At 47.7% G+C, this 20,612-nt stretch overlaps 1 protein-coding gene across 2 annotated transcripts in view; it reads left to right on the top strand.

Moving 5' to 3' along the window:
• Positions 1-20,612, top strand: part of MSRA (methionine sulfoxide reductase A) — a 213,735-nt gene that overhangs the window by 132,482 nt on the left and 60,641 nt on the right. For both annotated transcript variants that reach the window (XM_083178784.1, XM_083178785.1), the window contains one exon: positions 3,733-3,839. In XM_083178784.1, coding sequence (XP_083034910.1) covers positions 3,733-3,839 — 107 coding nt within the window. The remainder of the gene's footprint in view (positions 1-3,732; positions 3,840-20,612) is intronic.

Below are 20,612 nucleotides of genomic sequence, written 5' to 3'. Positions count from 1 at the left end.
CACGTAGACTTGATGTACGGAGGCGGATGTGTGCACGTAGACTTGATATACGGAGGCGGATGTGTACACGTAGACTTGATGTACGGAGGCGGATGTGTGCATGTAGACTTGATGTACGGAGGCGGATGTGTGCACGTAGACTTGATGTACGGAGGCGGATGTGTGCACGTAGACTTGATGTACGGAGGCGGGTGTGTGCATGTAGACTTGATGTACGGAGGCGGATGTGTGCATGTAGACTTGATGTACGGAGGCGGATGTGTGCACGTAGACTTGATGTACGGAGGCGGATGTGTGCACGTAGACTTGATGTACGGAGGCGGATGTGTGCACGTAGACTTGGTGTACGGAGGCGGATGTGTGTATGTAGACTTGATGTACGGAGGTGGATGTGTGCATGTGGACTTGGTGTACGGAGGCGGATGTGTACACGTAGACTTGATGTACGGAGGCAGATGTGTGCACGTAGACTTGATGTATGGAGGCGGATGTGTGCATGTAGACTTGATGTATGGAGGCGGATGTGTGCATGTAGACTTGATGTACGGAGGCGGATGTGTGCATGTAGACTTGATGTACGGAAGCGGATGTGTGTATGTAGACTTGATGTACGGAGGCGGATGTGTGTATGTAGACTTGATGTACGGAGGCGGATGTGTGCACGTAGACTTGATGTACGGAGGCGGATGTGTGCATGTAGACTTGGTGTACGGAGGCGGATGTGTGTATGTAGACTTGATGTACGGAGGCGGATGTGTGCATGTGGACTTGGTGTACGGAGGCGGATGTGTACACGTAGACTTGATGTATGGAGGCGGATGTGTGCATGTAGACTTGATGTATGGAGACGGATGTGTGCATGTAGACTTGATGTACGGAGGCGGATGTGTGTATGTGGACTTGGTGTACGGAGGCGGATGTGTGCATGTAGACTTGATGTACGGAAGCGGATGTGTGTATGTAGACTTGATGTACGGAGGCGGATGTGTGCATATAGACTTGATGTACGGAGGCGGATGTGTGCATGTAGACTTGATGTACGGTTAGCGCGTGTGTACACATAGACTTGATGTACGGTGGGTCGGGTGTGTACACATAGACTTGATATACGAAGGCGGGTGTGTGCACGTAGACTTGGTACTACAAGTCTCAGTAAGATAGCTTATGTGCGGTACTACAAGTCTCAGTAAGATGGCTTATGTGCGGTACTACAAGTCTCAGTAAGATAGCTTATGTGCGGTACTACAAGTCTCAGTAAGATAGCTTATGTGCGGTACTACAAGTCTTAGTAAGATAGCTTATGTGCGGTACTACAAGTCTCAGTAAGATAGCTTATGTGCGGTACTACACGTCTCAGTAAGATGGCTTATGTGCGGTACTACAAGTCTCAGTAAGATAGCTTATGTGCGGTACTACACGTCTCAGTAAGATAGCTTATGTGCGGTACTACAAGTCTCAGTAAGATAGCTTATGTGCGGTACTACAAGTCTCAGTAAGATAGCTTATGTGCGGTACTACAAGTCTCTGTAAGATAGCTTCTGTGCGGCACTACCATTCTCAGTAAGATAGCTTCTGTGCGGTACTACAAGTCTCAGTCAGATAGCTTATGTGCGGTACTACACGTCTCAGTAAGATAGCTTATGTGCGGTAGTACACGTCTCAGTAAGATAGCTTATGTGCAGTACTACACGTTTCAATAAGATAGCTTCTGTGCGGTACTACAAGTCTCAGTAAGATAGCTTGGGTGCAGTACTACAAGCCAGTAAGAGAGCTTCTGTGTGGTACTACACGTCTCAGTAAGAGAGCTTCTGTGTGGTACTACAAGTCTTAGTAAGATAGCTTGTGTGCAGTACTACAAGTCTCAGTAAGATAGCTGATGTGCAGTACTACACATCTCAGTAACATAGCTTCTGTGCGGTACTACAAGTCTCAGTAAGATAGCTTATGTGCGGTACTACAAGTCTCAGTAAGATAGCTTATGTGCAGTACTACAAGTCTCAGTAAGATAGCTTATGTGCGGTACTACACGTCTCAGTAAGATAGCTTATGTGCGGTACTACACGTCTCAGTAAGATGGCTTATGTGCGGAACTACACGTCTCAGTAAGATGGTTTATGTGCGGTACTACAAGTCTTAGTAAGATAGCTTATGTGCGGTACTACAAGTCTCAGTAAGATAGCTTATGCGGCACTACAAGTCTCAGTAAGATAGCTTCTATGCAGTACTACAAGTCTCAGTAAGATAGCTTATGTGCGGTGCTACAAGTCTCAGTAAGATAGCTTATGTGCGGTACTACATGTCTCAGTAAGATAGCTTATGTGCGGTACTACAAGTCTCATTAAGATAGCTTATGTGCGGTACTACAAGTCTTAGTAAGATAGCTTATGTGCGGTACTACAAGTCTCAGTAAGATAGCTTATGTGCGGTACTATAAGTCTCATTAGCATAGCTTATGTGCGGTACTACAAGTCTCAGTAAGATAGCTTATGTGCAGTACTACAAGTCTCAGTAAGATAGCTTATGTGCGGTACTACACGTCTCAGTAAGATAGCTTATGTGCGGTACTACAAGTCTTAGTAAGATAGCTTATGTGCGGTACTACAAGTCTCAGTAAGATAGCTTATGTGCGGTGCTACAAGTCTCAGTAAGATAGCTTATGTGCGGTACTACAAGTCTCAGTAAGATAGCTTATGTGCGGTACTACAAGTCTCATTAAGATAGCTTATGTGCGGTACTACAAGTCTTAGTAAGATAGCTTATGTGCGGTGCTACAAGTCTCAGTAAGATAGCTTATGTGCGGTACTACAAGTCTTAGTAAGATAGCTTATGTGCGGTACTACAAGTCTCAGTAAGATAGCTTATGTGCGGTGCTACAAGTCTCAGTAAGATAGCTTATGTGCGGTACTACAAGTCTCAGTAAGATAGCTTATGTGCGGTACTACAAGTCTCATTAAGATAGCTTATGTGCGGTACTACAAGTCTTAGTAAGATAGCTTATGTGCGGTACTACAAGTCTCAGTAAGATAGCTTATGTGCGGTACTACAAGTCTCATTAGCATAGCTTATGTGCGGTACTACAAGTCTCAGTAAGATAGCTTATGTGCAGTACTACAAGTCTCAGTAAGATAGCTTATGTGCGGTACTACACGTCTCAGTAAGATGGCTTATGTGCGGAACTACACGTCTCAGTAAGATGGTTTATGTGCGGTACTACAAGTCTTAGTAAGATGGCTTATGTGCGGTACTACAAGTCTCAGTAAGATAGCTTATGCGGCACTACAAGTCTCCGTAAAATAGCTTATGTGCGATACTACACGTTTCAGTAAAATAGCTTATGTGCGGTACTACAAGTCTCAGTAAGATAGCTTATGTGCGGTACTACACGTCTCAGTAAAATAGCTTATGTGCGGTACTACAAGTCTCAGTAAGATAGCTTATGTGCGGTACTACAAGTCTCAGTAAGATAGCTTATGCGCGGTACTACAAGTCTCAGTAAGATAGCTTATGTGCGGTACTACACGTCTCAGTAAGATAGCTTATGTGCGGTACTACAAGTCTCAGTAAGATAGCTTATGCGCGGTACTACAAGTCTCAGTAAGATAGCTTATGTGCGGTACTACACGTCTCAGTAAAATAGTTTATGTGCGGTACTACAAGTCTCAGTAAAATAGCTGTTGCTGTTGATGTCCATGGAAAGGGTTAGTGAGTAACTGTTATTTCTTTGTCTTCCAGGGATGCGTCAGGGTAACGATGCAGGCACCATGTACCGCTCTGCCATCTATACGTACACCAAGGAACAGATGGACGCTGCCCTAAAGACCAAAGCAGATTACCAGAAGGTAGGGATTACGGGATGACACACATGGCGGGCTCGGCACCGGGGAGGATTAGAGCTGGGGTCCTGCAATCTGTAGCACCCTGAGGCCTCTTACGTCCTGAGGGTCATTGTTATGTACGTTACTGTTGTTTCCTCAGCGTGTAAATCTTACTGTATGCAACCATTTACATCAGTCTCTGCCCCACAGAGCTTACAATCTATATCCCCCTCTCCTAATGTTACCACCCTTCCTCTGGTTTCCCTTTGGATTAACAATATGACTTTAGGTGTGTCGTTAGGTCGACACACCTAAAGTCTACATGCATTGTTGTGTGTTGTTGTTGTTAGTTGTGTCGACCCTATGACCCATTCACCTTCAAGCCTTGGTGTCTCCATCCATCTCAGAAGCCCTTTTTTTTGGCCATCCCCAATTTGCCCCAAATGCCCCAGCAAGACTGACTGTACTCTTGTTACCCCCCCCCCCCCCCATCCACTGTGATACCCTAACCCCTGCAGTGGCTCCAACTGTCCTCCAGAATTCTATTCCAACGTCACCGTCCCATGTAAAGCCCTTACAGAACCGCCTGGCTTTTGTGGCTTAGTAAATGTACCCCATAATTGGGGCGTCACCGCTCAGCGGACGCTGCATATGCGTTACATAGGTCCGTATCAGTGTTCCCGCAGTAAGGGGAACGCCACAAAGGCCCCACATGCAAATCTAACTCTGCGTTGTCCCTATTACAGCCACAATAATGCCATTGCCAGCAGCAGTCAGGCCAAGCAGCCACTGACCATGATAAACTGAATTAGACAATATTTGGGGTCCAGTCAGTGTTACTAAAAGGAAAAGTACAGTGTAATTATATGCGTCTAAATCCAATTGTAGCCGGGACATTAGGCAGCTGGCACCACAGATCGGGGAAGTCTACTGTGTATTGTGCCCGGACAACGGCTCGCAGATGAGGATTCCTATGCGGCAGAGGGTGAAGCATGCCATGGAAGGCAGACTCGCTGCTTACTACTCATTGTTATTACATGGATTGTTCTCAACGGGTGATGCTAAAAGGAACCTCGTGTAAAAGTGATTGCTGAGATGAGGAATCAGCTACATGCTGCCATATTTCTATGAAAGGCTGCCCCAGGTTCTGGAGTGTGGATATACTGTGTATATATATATATATATAGTGGGTTCCAGAATAGGTCAGGAGTAGTGTGCAGTCAGGGGATACGGTCATTGGGTCTACAGCAAGCTGGTCGACAAGCATTGGATCAACACCGTTAGGTCGACATGGGGATAGGTCGACATGGGGATAGGTCGACAGGTTATTAGGTGCGACACAAACAATAGGACAACAGGGTCTAGGTCGACAGTCAAAAGGTCGACATGGGGTTTTTCACAGGTTTTTTTTGTAAACATGTGCCGACAGACGGTATTTCATGCCCTACCATCCACTAGGGCGTGGTGGGAGAGTAAAATAGCCTGAAGCGTGGCGAGCAAAGCTGTGAATTGGAAACTGTGGCCATGTCGACTGTGTCAACATTCATGTAAAAAAAAACAGTGAAAAAAAAACATGTCAACCTAGACCCTGTGGACTTATTGCTTGTGTCGACCTATTGACCTGTTGACCTAGACCCATGTTGACCCTGACCCATGTCAACCTAGAACCATGTCGACCTAATGCTTGTCGACCAAACAATCCGAACACGCGGTCATGAATCGGTCCCTCTGTGTCTGGCCGCTGGCTGTGTCCTGTCTCCCCGTGTCATTGTGGTGCAGACATTCGCTGATGTCTGAGGGCAGCGCCGGTAGCTGGCAGCGGGTTACTGCTCGGACGCTGATGGCGCCTAAAGTGGAACCAGAAGTGACGCAAAGTAGTTCGTCTCCACGGCAACAGGAGACTTCTTCCGCCATTGGGAGACTTCTTCCTCTTTTTCCACCATTACTAATATTATTTTCAAGTACCCCCAACCGGTCTGCAGCGTACCCCCAGGGGGTACACATACCCCAGTTTGGAACCGCTGGTGTGGACCCCCAAGTGTGTAAAGCGCATTCCACTATAGCGCTTCCCTCTGTACTTTTCTCTGTTTGTGGCTATCATACAGTAATAATAATTCCATAGGCCGCTTTACCAAACCCATATACCCAGAATGCTTCACTGCAAAATGCATCCGTTCCCCCGAAAAGGTCAAAATTTCAATATAGAAAGTTTCTAGCATGTGGAAGTTGTTAATTGGCTGTCATAGCATTACCAATCTGTGGTTCTGTAGAAGGGATGGGCGCAGGGGTGTGATAATAAGGGGGTGGGTGGCAAACTGCAGCGATAATAACAGGACAGACGGACATGGGGGAAATAATCACCAGTGTATGAGCGGCGGGCAGGGCCAGCGCCACCACTAGGCAGCTTTAGGCATTTGCCTAGGGCGCCAGCCACTGGAGGGCGGTAATAAGCTGCAGGAGCCAGGAGGAGCAGCAACAGGAACAGGAAGTGTCCCGCTGGAGCCGAGGAAAGCACCTGGGAGCAGGTGAGAGAGTCTACCCCTGCCCCTGGAGCCCGCATATCCCTCCAACACCCCCCCCCCCCCCCGCCCTGGCGGCGGGACATGGAGCCAAGTGATGAGAAGATGACAAGAGTCTGATTGATGGGCATGTGTATGTGTGTATATATATATATATATATACTAGGTGATTCATCTCACCCTGCGGGCGCTCTTCTCACCGTTTTAAGGGGCTCCGCCCCCTTAACCGGGGAAAGCAGTTATTGCGTGAAATATGGTTTGTGCAGGGGGGGGGGGGGAATACAGGTGGTGTAGGAGCTGTGGGTGTTTAGTGGTGGTGGGAGATGGGAGCGGTGTGGTGCGTGATTGGGACAGCCGGGTTTGTGCGGCGACTTTCTCCGGACACAGGTGTTTAGTGGTGGCGGGAGAGGGGTGTGGGGTGGGTGGTGACAGGGATGGGGGGTTCTGGGCGGGGACTTGCTCAGTGATATACCTGGGTGGGGTAGGTGTTTAGCAGCGGTGGGAGACGGGAGTGGGGGGTGACTGGGACAGTCAGGTCTGGGTGGGGACTTGTTTTGGACACACATACACACATACCTGGCCGGGTCAGCTTTTCAGCGGCAGCGGGGTGGTCGGTGACAGGGACGGTTGGTTTTGGGCGGGGACTTGCTTGGTGATATACATGGCCAGGAATAGAGATGGGCAGAATGGGTCACTAAAAAGAGCTGGGAGCGAGCGACCAATCTGTGCGAAGATCCGGATCTTTTAGACGAATCATCGACTGACTTTTAAAAATGGGGTAATTGGATAATAACGAAGCATAATTTGTTGTACAATCTTTTATTGGCGTAAACGGTAAAAGCGACAGTCTTTTTTTTTTTTTTAAACAGTGAGCTGAACAAATAAGAACATACATGACCGAGTAAAACACTGATCAATGGCTGGGTGCAGAATCGCCATCAATTGCAACCATCGATGGCGTCTGCACCGATGGCCATCCCTAGTAGCAGCAGCCTTGTGATTGTTTCTTTCACTTGCAGTCACAGCACTGTACTCAGTCTCCAGAGTCAGTACATCTCAGCTGCCACAGGTGGCAGTGCTGAGATCAGGCATATGCATTGTAATGGAAAATGAAACTGAAAGAATGACGGATCACCTGTTTGGGATCGGCGGCTCACTCACTCGTTTATCGGATCCGTCCAAAAGATCCGCTTCCTGCGCGAATGCCCCATCTGTACCCGGGTAAGCTGTTTAGCGGTGGTGGGAGAGAGGGGGGGGGATGGGACTTGCTGAGCATAGGGGGATTGTAGGGACAGGGCAGCTCTGGCATCTATGTGTTCAAAAGCCATACCAAGTTCCCCGGCAGCATGATGAGGACACTGAAGGAGGGGGCAGGCGGGGTCGGTTCTCTGCGGGAAGTGGCAGCGGGACTCTGATTGTAAGTGTCCCCAGCTGCAGATAGGGTAGGAGCAACCTCCGCACAGTAATTTATCTGCCTGCAGGAAGTGCAAATGGATCCCCGGCCACTGCAGGCTAGTTTGTAGGAAGCTGCTGCATGGAGTCCTGTCTGTTATTCTGGGACTGTGTGTGGGCAGAGTTAAAGAGGCTCTGATTGAGCCTTGACTCCGCCCAGCGTTATAGACACACTCCCAGAATGATTGACACATGTAGCTAAATATATGAGATAAATATATACCTCTCTCTCAACTGTCTCGCTTTCCGCAGAAACGTCTCTTTTTTGGGGACATTCCCGTGTCCCGCCCGGGGCCAGCAGTGTCCCGCGGTGGGGGGCAGTTTGGAGTCCCCACTGCCACCCCCTGGGCAGCGGTGAATTCCCGCAGGCAGAGGGGTAGCAGTGGCAAAATGGGGGGCATGGCCTTGTATTAATGAAGCGATTTGAAAGGTCCCGTCAGCGCTGATTTCACTGTTGGGAGGTATGTATATATGTGTGTGTATATATATATATATATATATATATATATATATATATATATATATAGCTAGCTACTCCTCACCTCTATGAGTTGAAGTACCACCAGTGACCACTAGAAGCCACTCAAAATACCAAATGACTCCTTTGTAGGCTAAAAGATCTCATAACAGAAAGTGAAAGCAAGTTTTGCAGGGACACTGCTCAGTTTCAAACTTGCTGGATATGGAGAGAGGGAGCTTGAATTGCATGAATAAAGATTTTAAGGTGGCCATACACACGCAGATTTATCTTCAGATCTGGCTGGTTGGAACAAAAACCTGGTTATGGATGAGAGCAAATGACAGTTGACCATTTGCTTGGAAATGCTGGAAACCTGACAAACTGTCACTCATCCATAACCATGTTTTTGTTCCAACCAGTCAGATCTGAAGATAAATCTTACTAGTGTATGGGCACCTTAAAGTTCTTTATTTAAATAAGTCCTGGAGTGCCGCTTCATTCTTGACGATTTATATATAAATCTCGGGATGGCGGAACTCTCAGAAGATAATAAATGCGCATTTATTATCGTCTGAGAATGCCGACATCCCGAGATTTCTAGATACGTCCCTGCTTGATTGACAGGTGACTCTGCTGGAGGGCAACATCAGCCGGCCACACACAGATATATATGTATATTATAAATGTAGCATATTTGGAGGGTAATAGTCAGTCACCAGCATATGTAGGAGTACATGTCCCTGCGGAATGTATCTTGCACCCAGATTATACATTGTATCAGATACACAGTGGACCTTATTCTGGTTCATGCGAATCCGGGAGCGCAATGTTTTTCCTTTGCGCATTTCTGCTCATGTACATGCGCTGTGTGCGAGCAGCCACGGTGAATAGTGTTCGCCGGGCACTCGCACTCAACAGTGCGGCGGGCATGAGGCAGCGGGCCGGGGGATGCGCCCAGCATTTCATGGGCGTTCCCATGGTAATGCCCCGATGACGCGGGTGTTGGGGGTGGGCAGCTGACATTATGGGATGTCAGCTGGCCGCCCTGTCTTGTACAGGACACACTCAAATCTAATACACCTGAGAGGCGACCATCGAATTGCGTGGGTCTTGCCCCCCCCGATGCAAAACATCCATTCACAGCCGTGTGGGCGAATTCGCCCTGCGAATGGGGGGCGGGCGGCAATGCGAGCGGCGGGCATAAAAAGACACGCAGCACTGGGAAGTTCTCAGCGGTGCCTGACCACCAGAATAACCCCCACTGTGCGCAGTGGCTGATTACTGATCGCATCTCTCACCCCGCGACCTGCGACATGACAGCAGAGCGTTGTGCAGATTGTCAGCAGCCCGCATCAGCCGGTTCTATAGTCTCTCTGCCTCTTTAGCTTTAATCATTATGATTTGTTCGGTATTTTATGGGCTAGTAATTATAACAAATAAATCACCCCATAATGCGGTGGCTTTTTATTATAGGGAGGAAAAAACTGTAGGGCTGTAAATTGATGTTTAGATTTTGTGTTACAAAATGCGGCACCTGACTGTGACTTGCTGACATACTGCCCTCTAGTGGTTGTTCTGCATTAGTACAGGGGGAAAGTACAGTGCAGGTAAAGCATTGCTTCAGCTGGTAATCACAGCAGATTAACAATGGGGAGGATGGGACTGCAGCTCCAGGCCACCACATAAGAAATAGGCCGATCATCATGACAGCATTGTGGTGTCAAGCAGGCCACACATTCGCCATCAATCATAAGTATTAAACTTGTATTTCTGTTTTCCTGACAAAATGGTGCAATGTTTATGCTTTCACAGATTTGGAGAGACAGAGGTTTTTGTAGTAGCGGGGGGGGGGGGGGGGGGGGTACACGCCCACGTGGCATTGACCACGTCTGTGTGGTAGTGGTCACACTAACTTAATGCCACAATAATGGGCCTGGGATGCAGTACAATGTCTTTTACTACATGAGCTACTCGCTACCATTGCCGAGGTGCCATTCCTGGGCTGAGCTTGTGTTCATAAGACTGCAGCCAATGATTCTCCTGGGACATTGACCAGCCGCCACTTTTGTGCAGTGGTGCTGTGACTGCTTCCTGTTGCAATTCTAAGGGGTGTTCTCATTGGCTGAGAACACAAAATATGTACCGCTGCTATGCAAAGAAGCCAGGTGCAGCGGTCATTACCGCTTGTGTGTTTCAGTAGTGTTGTTTTCCTGACTTGACAAAATTCTTACGTTGTATGTGTGAAATTTTGAAGCAAGATAAAATTGGAGAGAGATAGAGGTATATTTATATATGGTAGGAGAGCGATAGACATAAAGGGTCAGGTGTACTAAGCATTGGAGAGTGATAAAGTGGTGAGATATAAAGTTCTTTCCGATCAGCTCTTAACTGCCATTTTTCAAACAAAGCCTGTAACTTGGCGTTAGGAGCCGATTGGCTGGTATTTTATCTCTCTCCAAGGTTACAGCATACCTCCTAACTTTTCGTCATGCCGAGGAGGGACAAAGGTGCGTGCCCGGAATTAGGGGGCGTGGCTTGCCAGAGAGGGGCGTGGTCTATAATTGTGATGTTCTGCGAGGCCACGTCCCCCATTCTGACGCTGTGGTGGCATGACCCAGAGGCTATGTGAGCCTCTAGCCATGCCCCCAGCCCCTCTGGCTGCGGGGATAGACATGCGCACAGCGTCTATTTACCACAGGCTAGCAACTAAGAGGGGGGACTCCCAACTGCAGCCACAGTTTTAAAATAAAGCAAAATGGCCGCAGAGGATACCTCTATTAAGGAAGGCAGCCATTTTGGGAAAGACATTTTCAATAGTATGAAGGGAGCAGGTGTGAATAGCACCCCCCCCCCCCCCCCCCCCCCCCCGCCAACGAGCAGGTAGTATGGGGGTGCCAGAAAGTTTTTTAGTAGTTACGCCACAGAAAGAAATGTTGAAATATTTAAGATTATTATTGTGATTATTATTAGCATGTGTTTACTTAGCACCAGCATACGCCGAATATTTACCTCACAATGGCCAGCAAGCTCTTATGTCAGCAGCTCCCCCCCCGGCTGGAGACCAGCAGACACTGGGCCCTATTGTTTGCCGCGCGCTCCAAATGCATTATTCTGTTGTTCTCTCCTCTATACAGAAAGCTTTTACCTATTTTGTCTCCAGTAGAACGTCTGATCTGAATGGCAGGCCAGGCGATCGCCATAATGCACTTAAAAAGCTTTTCTGGACAAATGTAAGAAATAATAAAACAATGCGAGCATGTTAACTCCGCGACGAGGAAGTTTTAAGGTTGAAATATTTATAGGATACGTTTTAATTATGGATAGAAACAGCTGAGGGCATTCCAAATGAGCTGGAAGGAGTCTGCAGAAATCACTTACCCTGTACCTAGCTGCGATAGGGATCAGCCCCCCCCCTCCCGCATCTGGCACATAACGGCAGCAGCATTAATTAGGGCTGTGCCCCGCCGCAGTAGCAGCCCCTGTTTCTATAGGGGCTGCTATAGTGCCAAATGTACCGCGGCCCTCCACAGTAATGCATCACAACATATGTGTCTACAAAGCAAACCATTTGTGCATTGGTTACATAGGACTGTTGCTGCCCCTGTGTGTCTCAATCGGGGCGTATGGAGAGCGCGAAAGGGGGTCATTCTGATTGACTCGGTAAGCTGCGAATCCGTGTGACGTCGCCCCGCCAAATACCATTGAATGCTTTCCCCTGCCTTCGTAAATATAAGTGAGTTGAGGCTGACTTATATTTCCGCCGGGATGAAGACGCCAGGTGATGTCATCAGCTCTTAACTGCCATGTTACAGGTTATGTTTGTAAAATGGCAGTTAGGGGCTGATTGGTTGGTACCTTATCTCGTGCACTTTATCTCTCTCCATAGCTTAGTACAGTGGTGTCAAACTCATGGCCCGCCAGCTGCTGTGGAACTACACGTCCAAGATGTCCTGCCACAGTTTTAGCAATCCATTATATCAAATCTGTGGCAGGGCATGCTGGGATGTGTAGTTCCACAATAGCAGGAGGGCCATGCGTTTGACACCACCGGCTTAGTACATAGACCCCTTTATTGCTCTCCACCCCTTTATCGCTCTCCACTTTGTCATCCTTCAAAGTTAGGGCAGGCGTTGCCAAACTGAGTCTCCAAGATGCCCTAATTGTCCTGGTTTTAAGGATATCCATGCTTGAGCACAGGTGACGCAAGCTTGATGCATGCAGAGCCAGTTGCAGCGAACGATATTGAGCTTACACACCGAGCTATATCGTTCAGCGACGTGACCTGGACCCCCACTCCGTATATGCACCATTGGCGTTAGTCAACATCGAGCTGCATGTACAGATGACGGATGGGGCTCGTTAACAGCATACATCGTTAAGGATATCAGTAATCTGCATATTGTTAATGAGACATCGCTCAATGTGTATCCAGCATTAATTAATACCTCAGTGATTTCGATTTAACCATCTGTGCGCAGCCATTTTGTGGCAAATGCTAACGGTGCTTTCCATGTACAGTGCTTGCAGTCTCGTTTGCTTGCAGAGAATCACGTGTCACATTATACGGCACCGTCTCTCTCATCTTATAATAATCCTTTTCCGCTGCCAAGTTGGCATTTGGAGATTCGCTACCCGGGGATACCAGGCGCCTTTAAACTTCTGCAAAGTTAAGCGCTGAGTTTTATCATATGAAAAGGCGCCTCCGTCCCCCTTACAAGATAACAGCTTTCATTTGATTTTCTCCCTGCGCAGGGAGCGACTTGAAACACGTACAGTATATCGCTAGATATATATATATATATATATATTTTTTTTTTTTAGGTCAAAATAAAAGTGAGAATGGAAAAAAAGAAAATATATATATATAAAAATAAAATGATAGAAGCTTCCTGCAGAGAACAGATCTTCGCTTTATATAACCCTTCCGGCCTGTACTGATTTTGACATCAGTCGAACCCTCCCGGGTGCCTCTTCTTCTCCATAACGTAAGCCATGCTCCCCAGTCCCCCTGACTCCTGTGACATCTGCTCCGATGACTCGTGGAATTGGTACGTTACCAAGGCAGCGAAATTTAAGGCAACCTCTCATTGGCTTGTGATAAATAAAGAGAAAAGCAGAATTGCAGTTCTTCCGTGACAAAGTTCACAGCCCTGGTGGAAATTTCCCGGTGCTATCAATCAGACGCTTCCCATGGCTGATTTGAGAGCATATACGGAAGGGGTTTTGGTTCATGAGGTCTGGGGGGCAGCCAGCTGGGTATCGTGTGGGGTGGGGTGGGTGGGGTGGGGAAGTTTGGCCTCATGGTCAATGTCATTAGCTTTATCGACAAGGAGTCTAGAAATATAAATCAGGGATAACCCAGCTGCTTTCTGGTCCACTGCGTGGAGCGCACCTTGTGTAATTACACACCCGTACATGGTTCCCTGTGACCGTGTTACCCGCCCGCGCCATCCACCACCCGCCAGCAGGCTGTTTTCACCACAATGTTTAAGGACAATGTAATAACGCTTTTTTTTGTTACGTGCTGATCCACCGACACTGGTTTAACATTTCGGATGCCGCCATTTTCTAAGGCCGCATTGTAATCTAATGGGATGCTTGGTGCTGACTCGATTATCAACCAAATAAGTAACAGCATTTAATGCTTATAATAGGTAGTAATAATAATAATTTTAGGCGCTTTACAGACATTAAAAAAAAATGCACATTAGGGGTATTTTTTTAGGATGGGAGTTCTGTTTCACATGGGATGTTATGGCAACCAATCAGAATCTACTTTTTATTTGTTAAGCACCGTAAAGAAGATAATAGACAGGATCTGATTGGTTGCCCATACAGATGCAGCCTTTCTCAGTGTGGCTGGCACATTGCCAGCCTCCCGTATGCTAGCGTGTCCATTGCCGGGAATGGGTCATGCGAGCGTCTCCTACGCACGCACACCACATTTCCGTTCTCTGATGAGAGCTGCTCTATATGTAGCAACATTCCGACTGAAATAGAACTCACTTCTTAGTAATCTGCCCCCCCCCCCAATTGGGCCTGATTCAGTAATTTTATGAGAATGGGGATGGGAGAACAAGGAGGAACAGGTGAAAATGAGGACATTTAGAAAAAAGACTGAGCCCTCTCTCAGGACTGCCAGTGCTTCCTTCCTAGTAACCCCTTTCACATTGTACCTACTTAGCGGTTTCATGCTGGTTCGACCCGGTAATTGGTGTGATGTTAAAGTGGTTACTGGTTACAGCTAACCGGCAGCAACACGGCAATACGAAGGGTTCTCACCGGTTTGTCGCCATGTTGCTGTGCAGTGTGAGCTGATTAAACGGGTTGATCGACCCGTTTCCCGCTCACACTATGGAGGAGTCAGCGCCAGCTCTAAGTGCTGCCTTCTTCCCCGCCCCCTCCCATCCCCCCCCCCCCCCCCCCCCCCGATGATGCTCCGACGCTTCCCCACATGACGTCAGTGAACCGGCAATATTAGCAATTCGCCAATGAATCTGAAACAGACCGCACATGCAAGGTCGCACCAGGACTGAACCGTTTCAAAGTCCTGGTGCGACCCTGCGTTTGAGGTCTGAAAGCAGTAAATGCACACAGTATACAGTATGTGAGGGCAATGCACAGATTACAAGCAGCAGGGCCTGGATTCTGTCTTGTGACTGCAGCACCACCTAGTGGTAATCCTGTGCTGTAGCAATAACGTCTTAAATAACAATGTACAGAGATATCAGGGTTGCTGTAAGAGCCACATTTATTATTGAAATAAATATATAAAATACGTACAGTGATTTTTGAGTTGTTTGGTTGCTATGGGCAACATCTCCTCTTTTACATTTTAGAAACTTTAGTAAATGTACTCCTCAGTGTGTCAGATTCACATGCGCATAGAGATATGTTATAGTTGGATTATTATGCAATACTTAGTGTAGCATGACGTATAACACAAGACACATTACAGGTCCTCTGGAAACCCCCCTACCCTGCACCTACTGAGTGCTGTGTGCCCATAAATGAGGGCGATTCACATGCAATCCGGGACGGTCGCATTGGCTTCAGAAGTGATTTGTTGGATAGAATAGCCTGGGAACTCATACGATATATATCATATGCGAAAGGGATGCCCACATACGATATATCGCATTGCGCTCCTGCCATCCCCTGTAAGGTCCTGGGGGGTGGCTCCAGGGGAGAAGTCGCATAAGTGTATGCTCAGCTTAACAGCTGCACTGTGGAAAAAATCTGACAGAAAAATGTCTGATACCAGCACCTAGTGGTCTTCTGACATTAGTCTGAATGGCGCTGGCATGCCTCTGCAGAGTTACTGTATTTTATAGACATACAAGCTGGCATTAGTAATTGTTCAATGCTAGAAATTGTATTATTTATATATATCATCCTGTTAGATTGTAAAATCAACGAGCAGGGCCCTCCTCCCTCCTTACCTACTTCTCTTACACACCAGCGGCTCACCTCACCTCCTCCTTAGCCTCTCTGGCCCCAGACTACTCCTTTGCTATTTTGGCCAACCTAGACCCATTATCGCCCACGCTAATGGGAACAGTTTCCACGTACGCCGAATATTTTCATTGTACCCTTTGCATCAGTGTTTGTGCTGAGAGTTGTAGTGCTCTTTGTTACTTGTATATTGGTTTGCCCTCTGTACGGCGCTGCTGACCACCTGTGGCGCCCTATAAATGAAGGTTATAAATAATAATATAATCCCATAGACACGATGGTCTTCCATCTTGTGGTGTTGTTATACTGCAGCTGTCTCATATACACCAATCTGCGGGGATAAAAAGCAAATATATGTTTGTGTGTAAGAAAATAATATCATGTTGTGAACATTTAAGTGACATTGATTTGGGATCAATAATCACATATAAAACAGATTTGCCAGGGAAGAGGAATAAGTATACGGAAGATCAGCGAGCTGGCCCCATGCGGCACCAGATCTGGTTGCTATGGAAACGCCTGCAATATTTTACATACATATAACAGGCATACAGTAGCTGTTGGAAGATATATACATTTACTTATTCCCTATATACATGCTTAATGCTGCACATTGTTGCCACAGGCAGAGGACGGTGCCGTTCTCCTCGGGTGGGGGGAGCAGACGAGAACGAGTCTGCAGAGCGCACACAGAACATGCAGCCATGTTGTGGGCTGAAGGAAATAATAGAGGTGTCCCCTGTTCCTACAGATTTGATAATCTGCAAATAATATTAATGTTGTGTCAGCCATTTTGTGCCTTTGTTCTATGACAGGATTACCAGTCAGTCAGTGAACTGTTCTGGACCACAAAATGGCTGCCGTTCTTGCAGCTGGATACACCAAAGAGGCCAGTTTCTTAGTGTGGGGGAAATATACTAAGCCTTAAAGTGGAGAGAGAGATAAAGTAGCAGCCAGGCAGCTACAAACTGCCATGCTACAGGCTGCGTGTGAAAAATGAAAAAAAAAAAAATGAAAGCAGCTGATTGACTGGTACTTTATCTCTCTTCACTTTATCACATCTGCCTGTATATGAAAATAGATAGGGGGAGAGGTACTTGTGTATTTTGGCGGCGCCCATCGCATCGCATACCATAACACATACGATGGTATGCGATGCGACGCGATATCGTACGATAGTGCACGATGGCATACAATTTTGAAATTGTATGCCATTGTACATGGCATACGATGCATACGATGCGATGCGATTAAACATTGTATAAGCACCCTAATGGGTGCTTATACAATGTTAAGCACCCAAATGGGTGCTTACAATGTTAAATGCACCCCCACGCCACCCCCCACTATAAACGTGAACCCGAAGCGTGGCGAGCGCAGCGAGCCCGCGAGGGGCGGCGGTACGCGTCCTACGACCTTTTCATACCCCCACTATCCACGTCGGCGTGGAGTTGAGAATAGAATACGAGCCCGAAGCGCAGCGAGCGCACGCGGATACCTTCACAGGTAAACGCGTCCCCTCGCGGGCTTCACAGGTGTCCGCGTCGCCACGGACACCTGTGAAGCCCGCGAGGGGACGCGTATAACTGTGAAGGTATCCGCGTCCCCTCGCGGGGCTCGCTGCGCTCGCCGCGCTTCGGGCTCGGTGGCTCGCTGCGCTCGCCACACTATTCTATTCTCAACTCCACGCCGACGTGGATAGTGGGGGTATGAAAAGGTCGTAGGACGCGTACCGCCGCCCCTCGCGGCCTCGCTGCGCTCGCCACGCTTCGGGTTCACGTTTATAGTGGGGGGTGGCGTGGGGGTGCATTTAACATTGTAAGCACCCATTTGGGTGCTCAAAAGCACCCTTTAGGGTGCTTATACGATTTTTGGTCGTATAGGGGGTCAAAATCGCGTCGCATCGCATCGCATGCCATCGGGTGCATGGCATGCGATGCGATGCGATCTGTTCGTCGTACGACGGACATCGGGGGCGCCGCCAAAATACACAAGTACCGGGGGAGATGTCGCAAGCCTTTGGAGTGTCAGTGGCCAAACACTGTAGCATAGGCGATACAGCTGCATCCGCACACAGAATACAGGTATGCTAAGTATTGTATTAATCAGCAGAAGCTGCTTGTGCGTCTTATTGACATTGCATAAACTTCTATACCGTGCGCCCCGTTTTAGCTTCTCTACCTCTCTCAGCGCAATCTATAATCTGCCCATTTATCTGTGGAGCCCACTCGCCCATTCTCTTCCTACTCCACTGTTCTCTGTAGTTGCTCCTTACCGCAGGAACTCTCTACCTGCCTAAAACTAACCTCACAGAAGACTTTGATCAGACATCACCGTAGATCCACTGACCACCACTTACGGAAGGGGGATGGGTCGGCTTGTAGACCATAAACAGTTCGCCACCACTATTGGTTGACAGGTCAAAAGTCCACACACCAAAAAGGTTGACACACATTTGGTGGACATAAGCAAAAGGCAGACACAAGCAAAAGGTTGGCAAAGAAAATGTGGACGTGAAAAAAAGGTCGACATGAGGTTTGGCACTTATGTAATATCTGGGCTCCCATTTTTCTTATGAGACCGTGTCCCCTCGCTGCGCTCGCCACACTATATAAAATCAACTCCATGCGTAGTTGGATAGTAGGGGTATGAAAAAATGGGGTGCATTTAACATGGGAGCCCAGATAATACATAAGTACCGAGGTTTTTTTTACATTTTTGTGGTGCCTATGTCAACATGTATAAGTGTACCGCGTCCCCTCACATAGTGCCTTGCTGCGCTTGGAACACTATATCCCCCTCCATTTCCACTGGGTTGGTAAAGTATGAGCAAGTTTTATTTTTAATTTAAAAATCATGAAACACATGATTTGGTGTGTCAACCTTTGCCCTGTCAACCAATAGTGGTCAACCGAATGACTGTCGACCTTTTTACTTGCAGCAAGTCCACCGCATCCCGTAAGTAAACCCTCTTTGTTTTTTTTTCTCTATTGTTTCTTTCCGTTGTAGATTGTAAGCTCTGCAGTTCAGAAGTGAGAACATGCAATTGGCTAAGAGCATACACTGTACCAGGAACTCGGAGATACAGGCCCTTATTCTGGTTCACTCATGAAGGCAATTTCCTTCTCAAATGGACAAAACCATGTGCACTGCAGGTGGGGCAGATGTAACTTGTGGGGTTACAGTACATATAGGGTGGTTTGGTTGTGCTGGAAGCTTGATTTCTCGCAGCGTTCCTGTCGTGTCTCATCCTCTTGACTTTGAGTCATTGTCACACTCAGAACATTTCCGCGCCACACGTGGGAGTTTATTTTTGGCTGATGTGAACACATTCAGTTGTCGTACTCCCACTGCGTCTCCCGGCCTCTGCTCATCTATATATTGCCTCCATTTGTCATGGTCTCCACCAGCTGCGTCTCACCTTTACTGTTTGTTTCATCCATCCCTTCTCCGTTCTATGGCGGCTGCTTCCAGCCAGATACTTTATCATCTGCTCCTAAGCAATTCATACAGTGTATTACGTCTCCTTCCTTCCTCCAGACTCCGCATCGCTGGCTATTTCTTACATTTGCAGAAGACGCGCCGATGGCGCGTTCACCGGGATTTATCCACATTGGTTCCATTCGAGGAATGTTCTCTCCTTGCAATGCGGAATCACAGCAACAACGTGCTCGTTTTTTGTTCGTACAGGGGATGGAAACGCAGGCGCACTACAAAAACTTTGTTACCTTCTCGTCTCCCATAGGCGGCTTACCCCGCAGATCGTCTCTCCCACCTTTGTGCTCTGCTCAGCTGCCATGTTTTCCTGAAGTGTCACTGCTCAGCCATAAAATGTTTGGAGGAATGGGGGGGGGGGGGGGGGGGTAATATTTTTAGTTGCACAGGACTATTCGGCCGATCTGTCCGCTCCCTGGTGAGTGGAAGTGATGAGTTTGTGTTCATTAATTTGAGGCCATCTGCTGCTGAAACGCTGCAGTCTGTGAGTGAAACGTATCAGACTCTGGGGATCAGAGCGATCGCCGTGCCCGGCGTATACAAGTAAAAAGCACTGAATTCCGCTGCAACTGCTGTCTGTAGATGCCATGATTGACATTTCAATGGACGCCCTATAGATCTTCTGTGTTTGGGTCCCCCTGTACCTATACCCCCCACCCCACCCAATCTCACTGATTGCATCCACTCTGGATTTTCCCCTGGCTGAGGGACACTATAGCGCCCCCAAACCTGCACTGAAAATGAGTCTTATGAGGCCATGCCCCATTTTCACCCACTATGGGGGCATAGCCAGTGCTCTGTGAGCTGCTGGCCATGCCGACAGCCACTCTGTAAAAATCAGCCCTTGGAGAATTTTGAAAGCCAGGGGGCGACTGTCCCGGAAATGTAGAAAGTACAATACTTGCCTGTGTGTTTCTATATCCATGAGATAAATGCCACAACTGAGCATCAGTTACTGGTGCACCAACTGCTCCGCCCACCCAGACCGTGCTAGGGGTACCATTGCTGTGGGCAGGGGCGTAATTAGAACTTTGCGGGCCCCCAACCTTTATCATTACAAGACAAAGGGGTAGATTTATTAAGCTCGGTGAAGTGATAAACTGTCTGGTTTTTATCACCGGTCAATCAGCTCTTACCTGTAATTGTTCAAACCAAGCCTGTAGCTTCACAGGTAGGAGCTGATTGGACGGTGATAAAAAACAGACAGTTTATCACTTCACTGAGCTTAATAAATCTACCCCAAAGGCCCTTATTCTGATCGGTGCGGCCGGATCCGAAACCCCGCCTTCCATACGGATCGCCAACTCCGTCCGAACGCGGTAAGAAGCTGTCCGAACAATAAAAAGAAATAAAGATTTGAAGTTAAAAAAAAGAAGCTGTCCGAACGGACCACACGTGTATTTCTCATGAATACAC

The sequence above is a fragment of the Crinia signifera genome, chromosome 3, assembly GCF_055691185.1.
Source record: "Crinia signifera chromosome 3, ASM5569118v1, whole genome shotgun sequence".
Taxonomy (NCBI): Eukaryota; Metazoa; Chordata; class Amphibia; order Anura; family Myobatrachidae; genus Crinia; species Crinia signifera.
The sequence above is the reverse complement of the archived record's forward strand: the minus strand, read 5'-3'. Positions and strand labels throughout refer to the sequence as shown.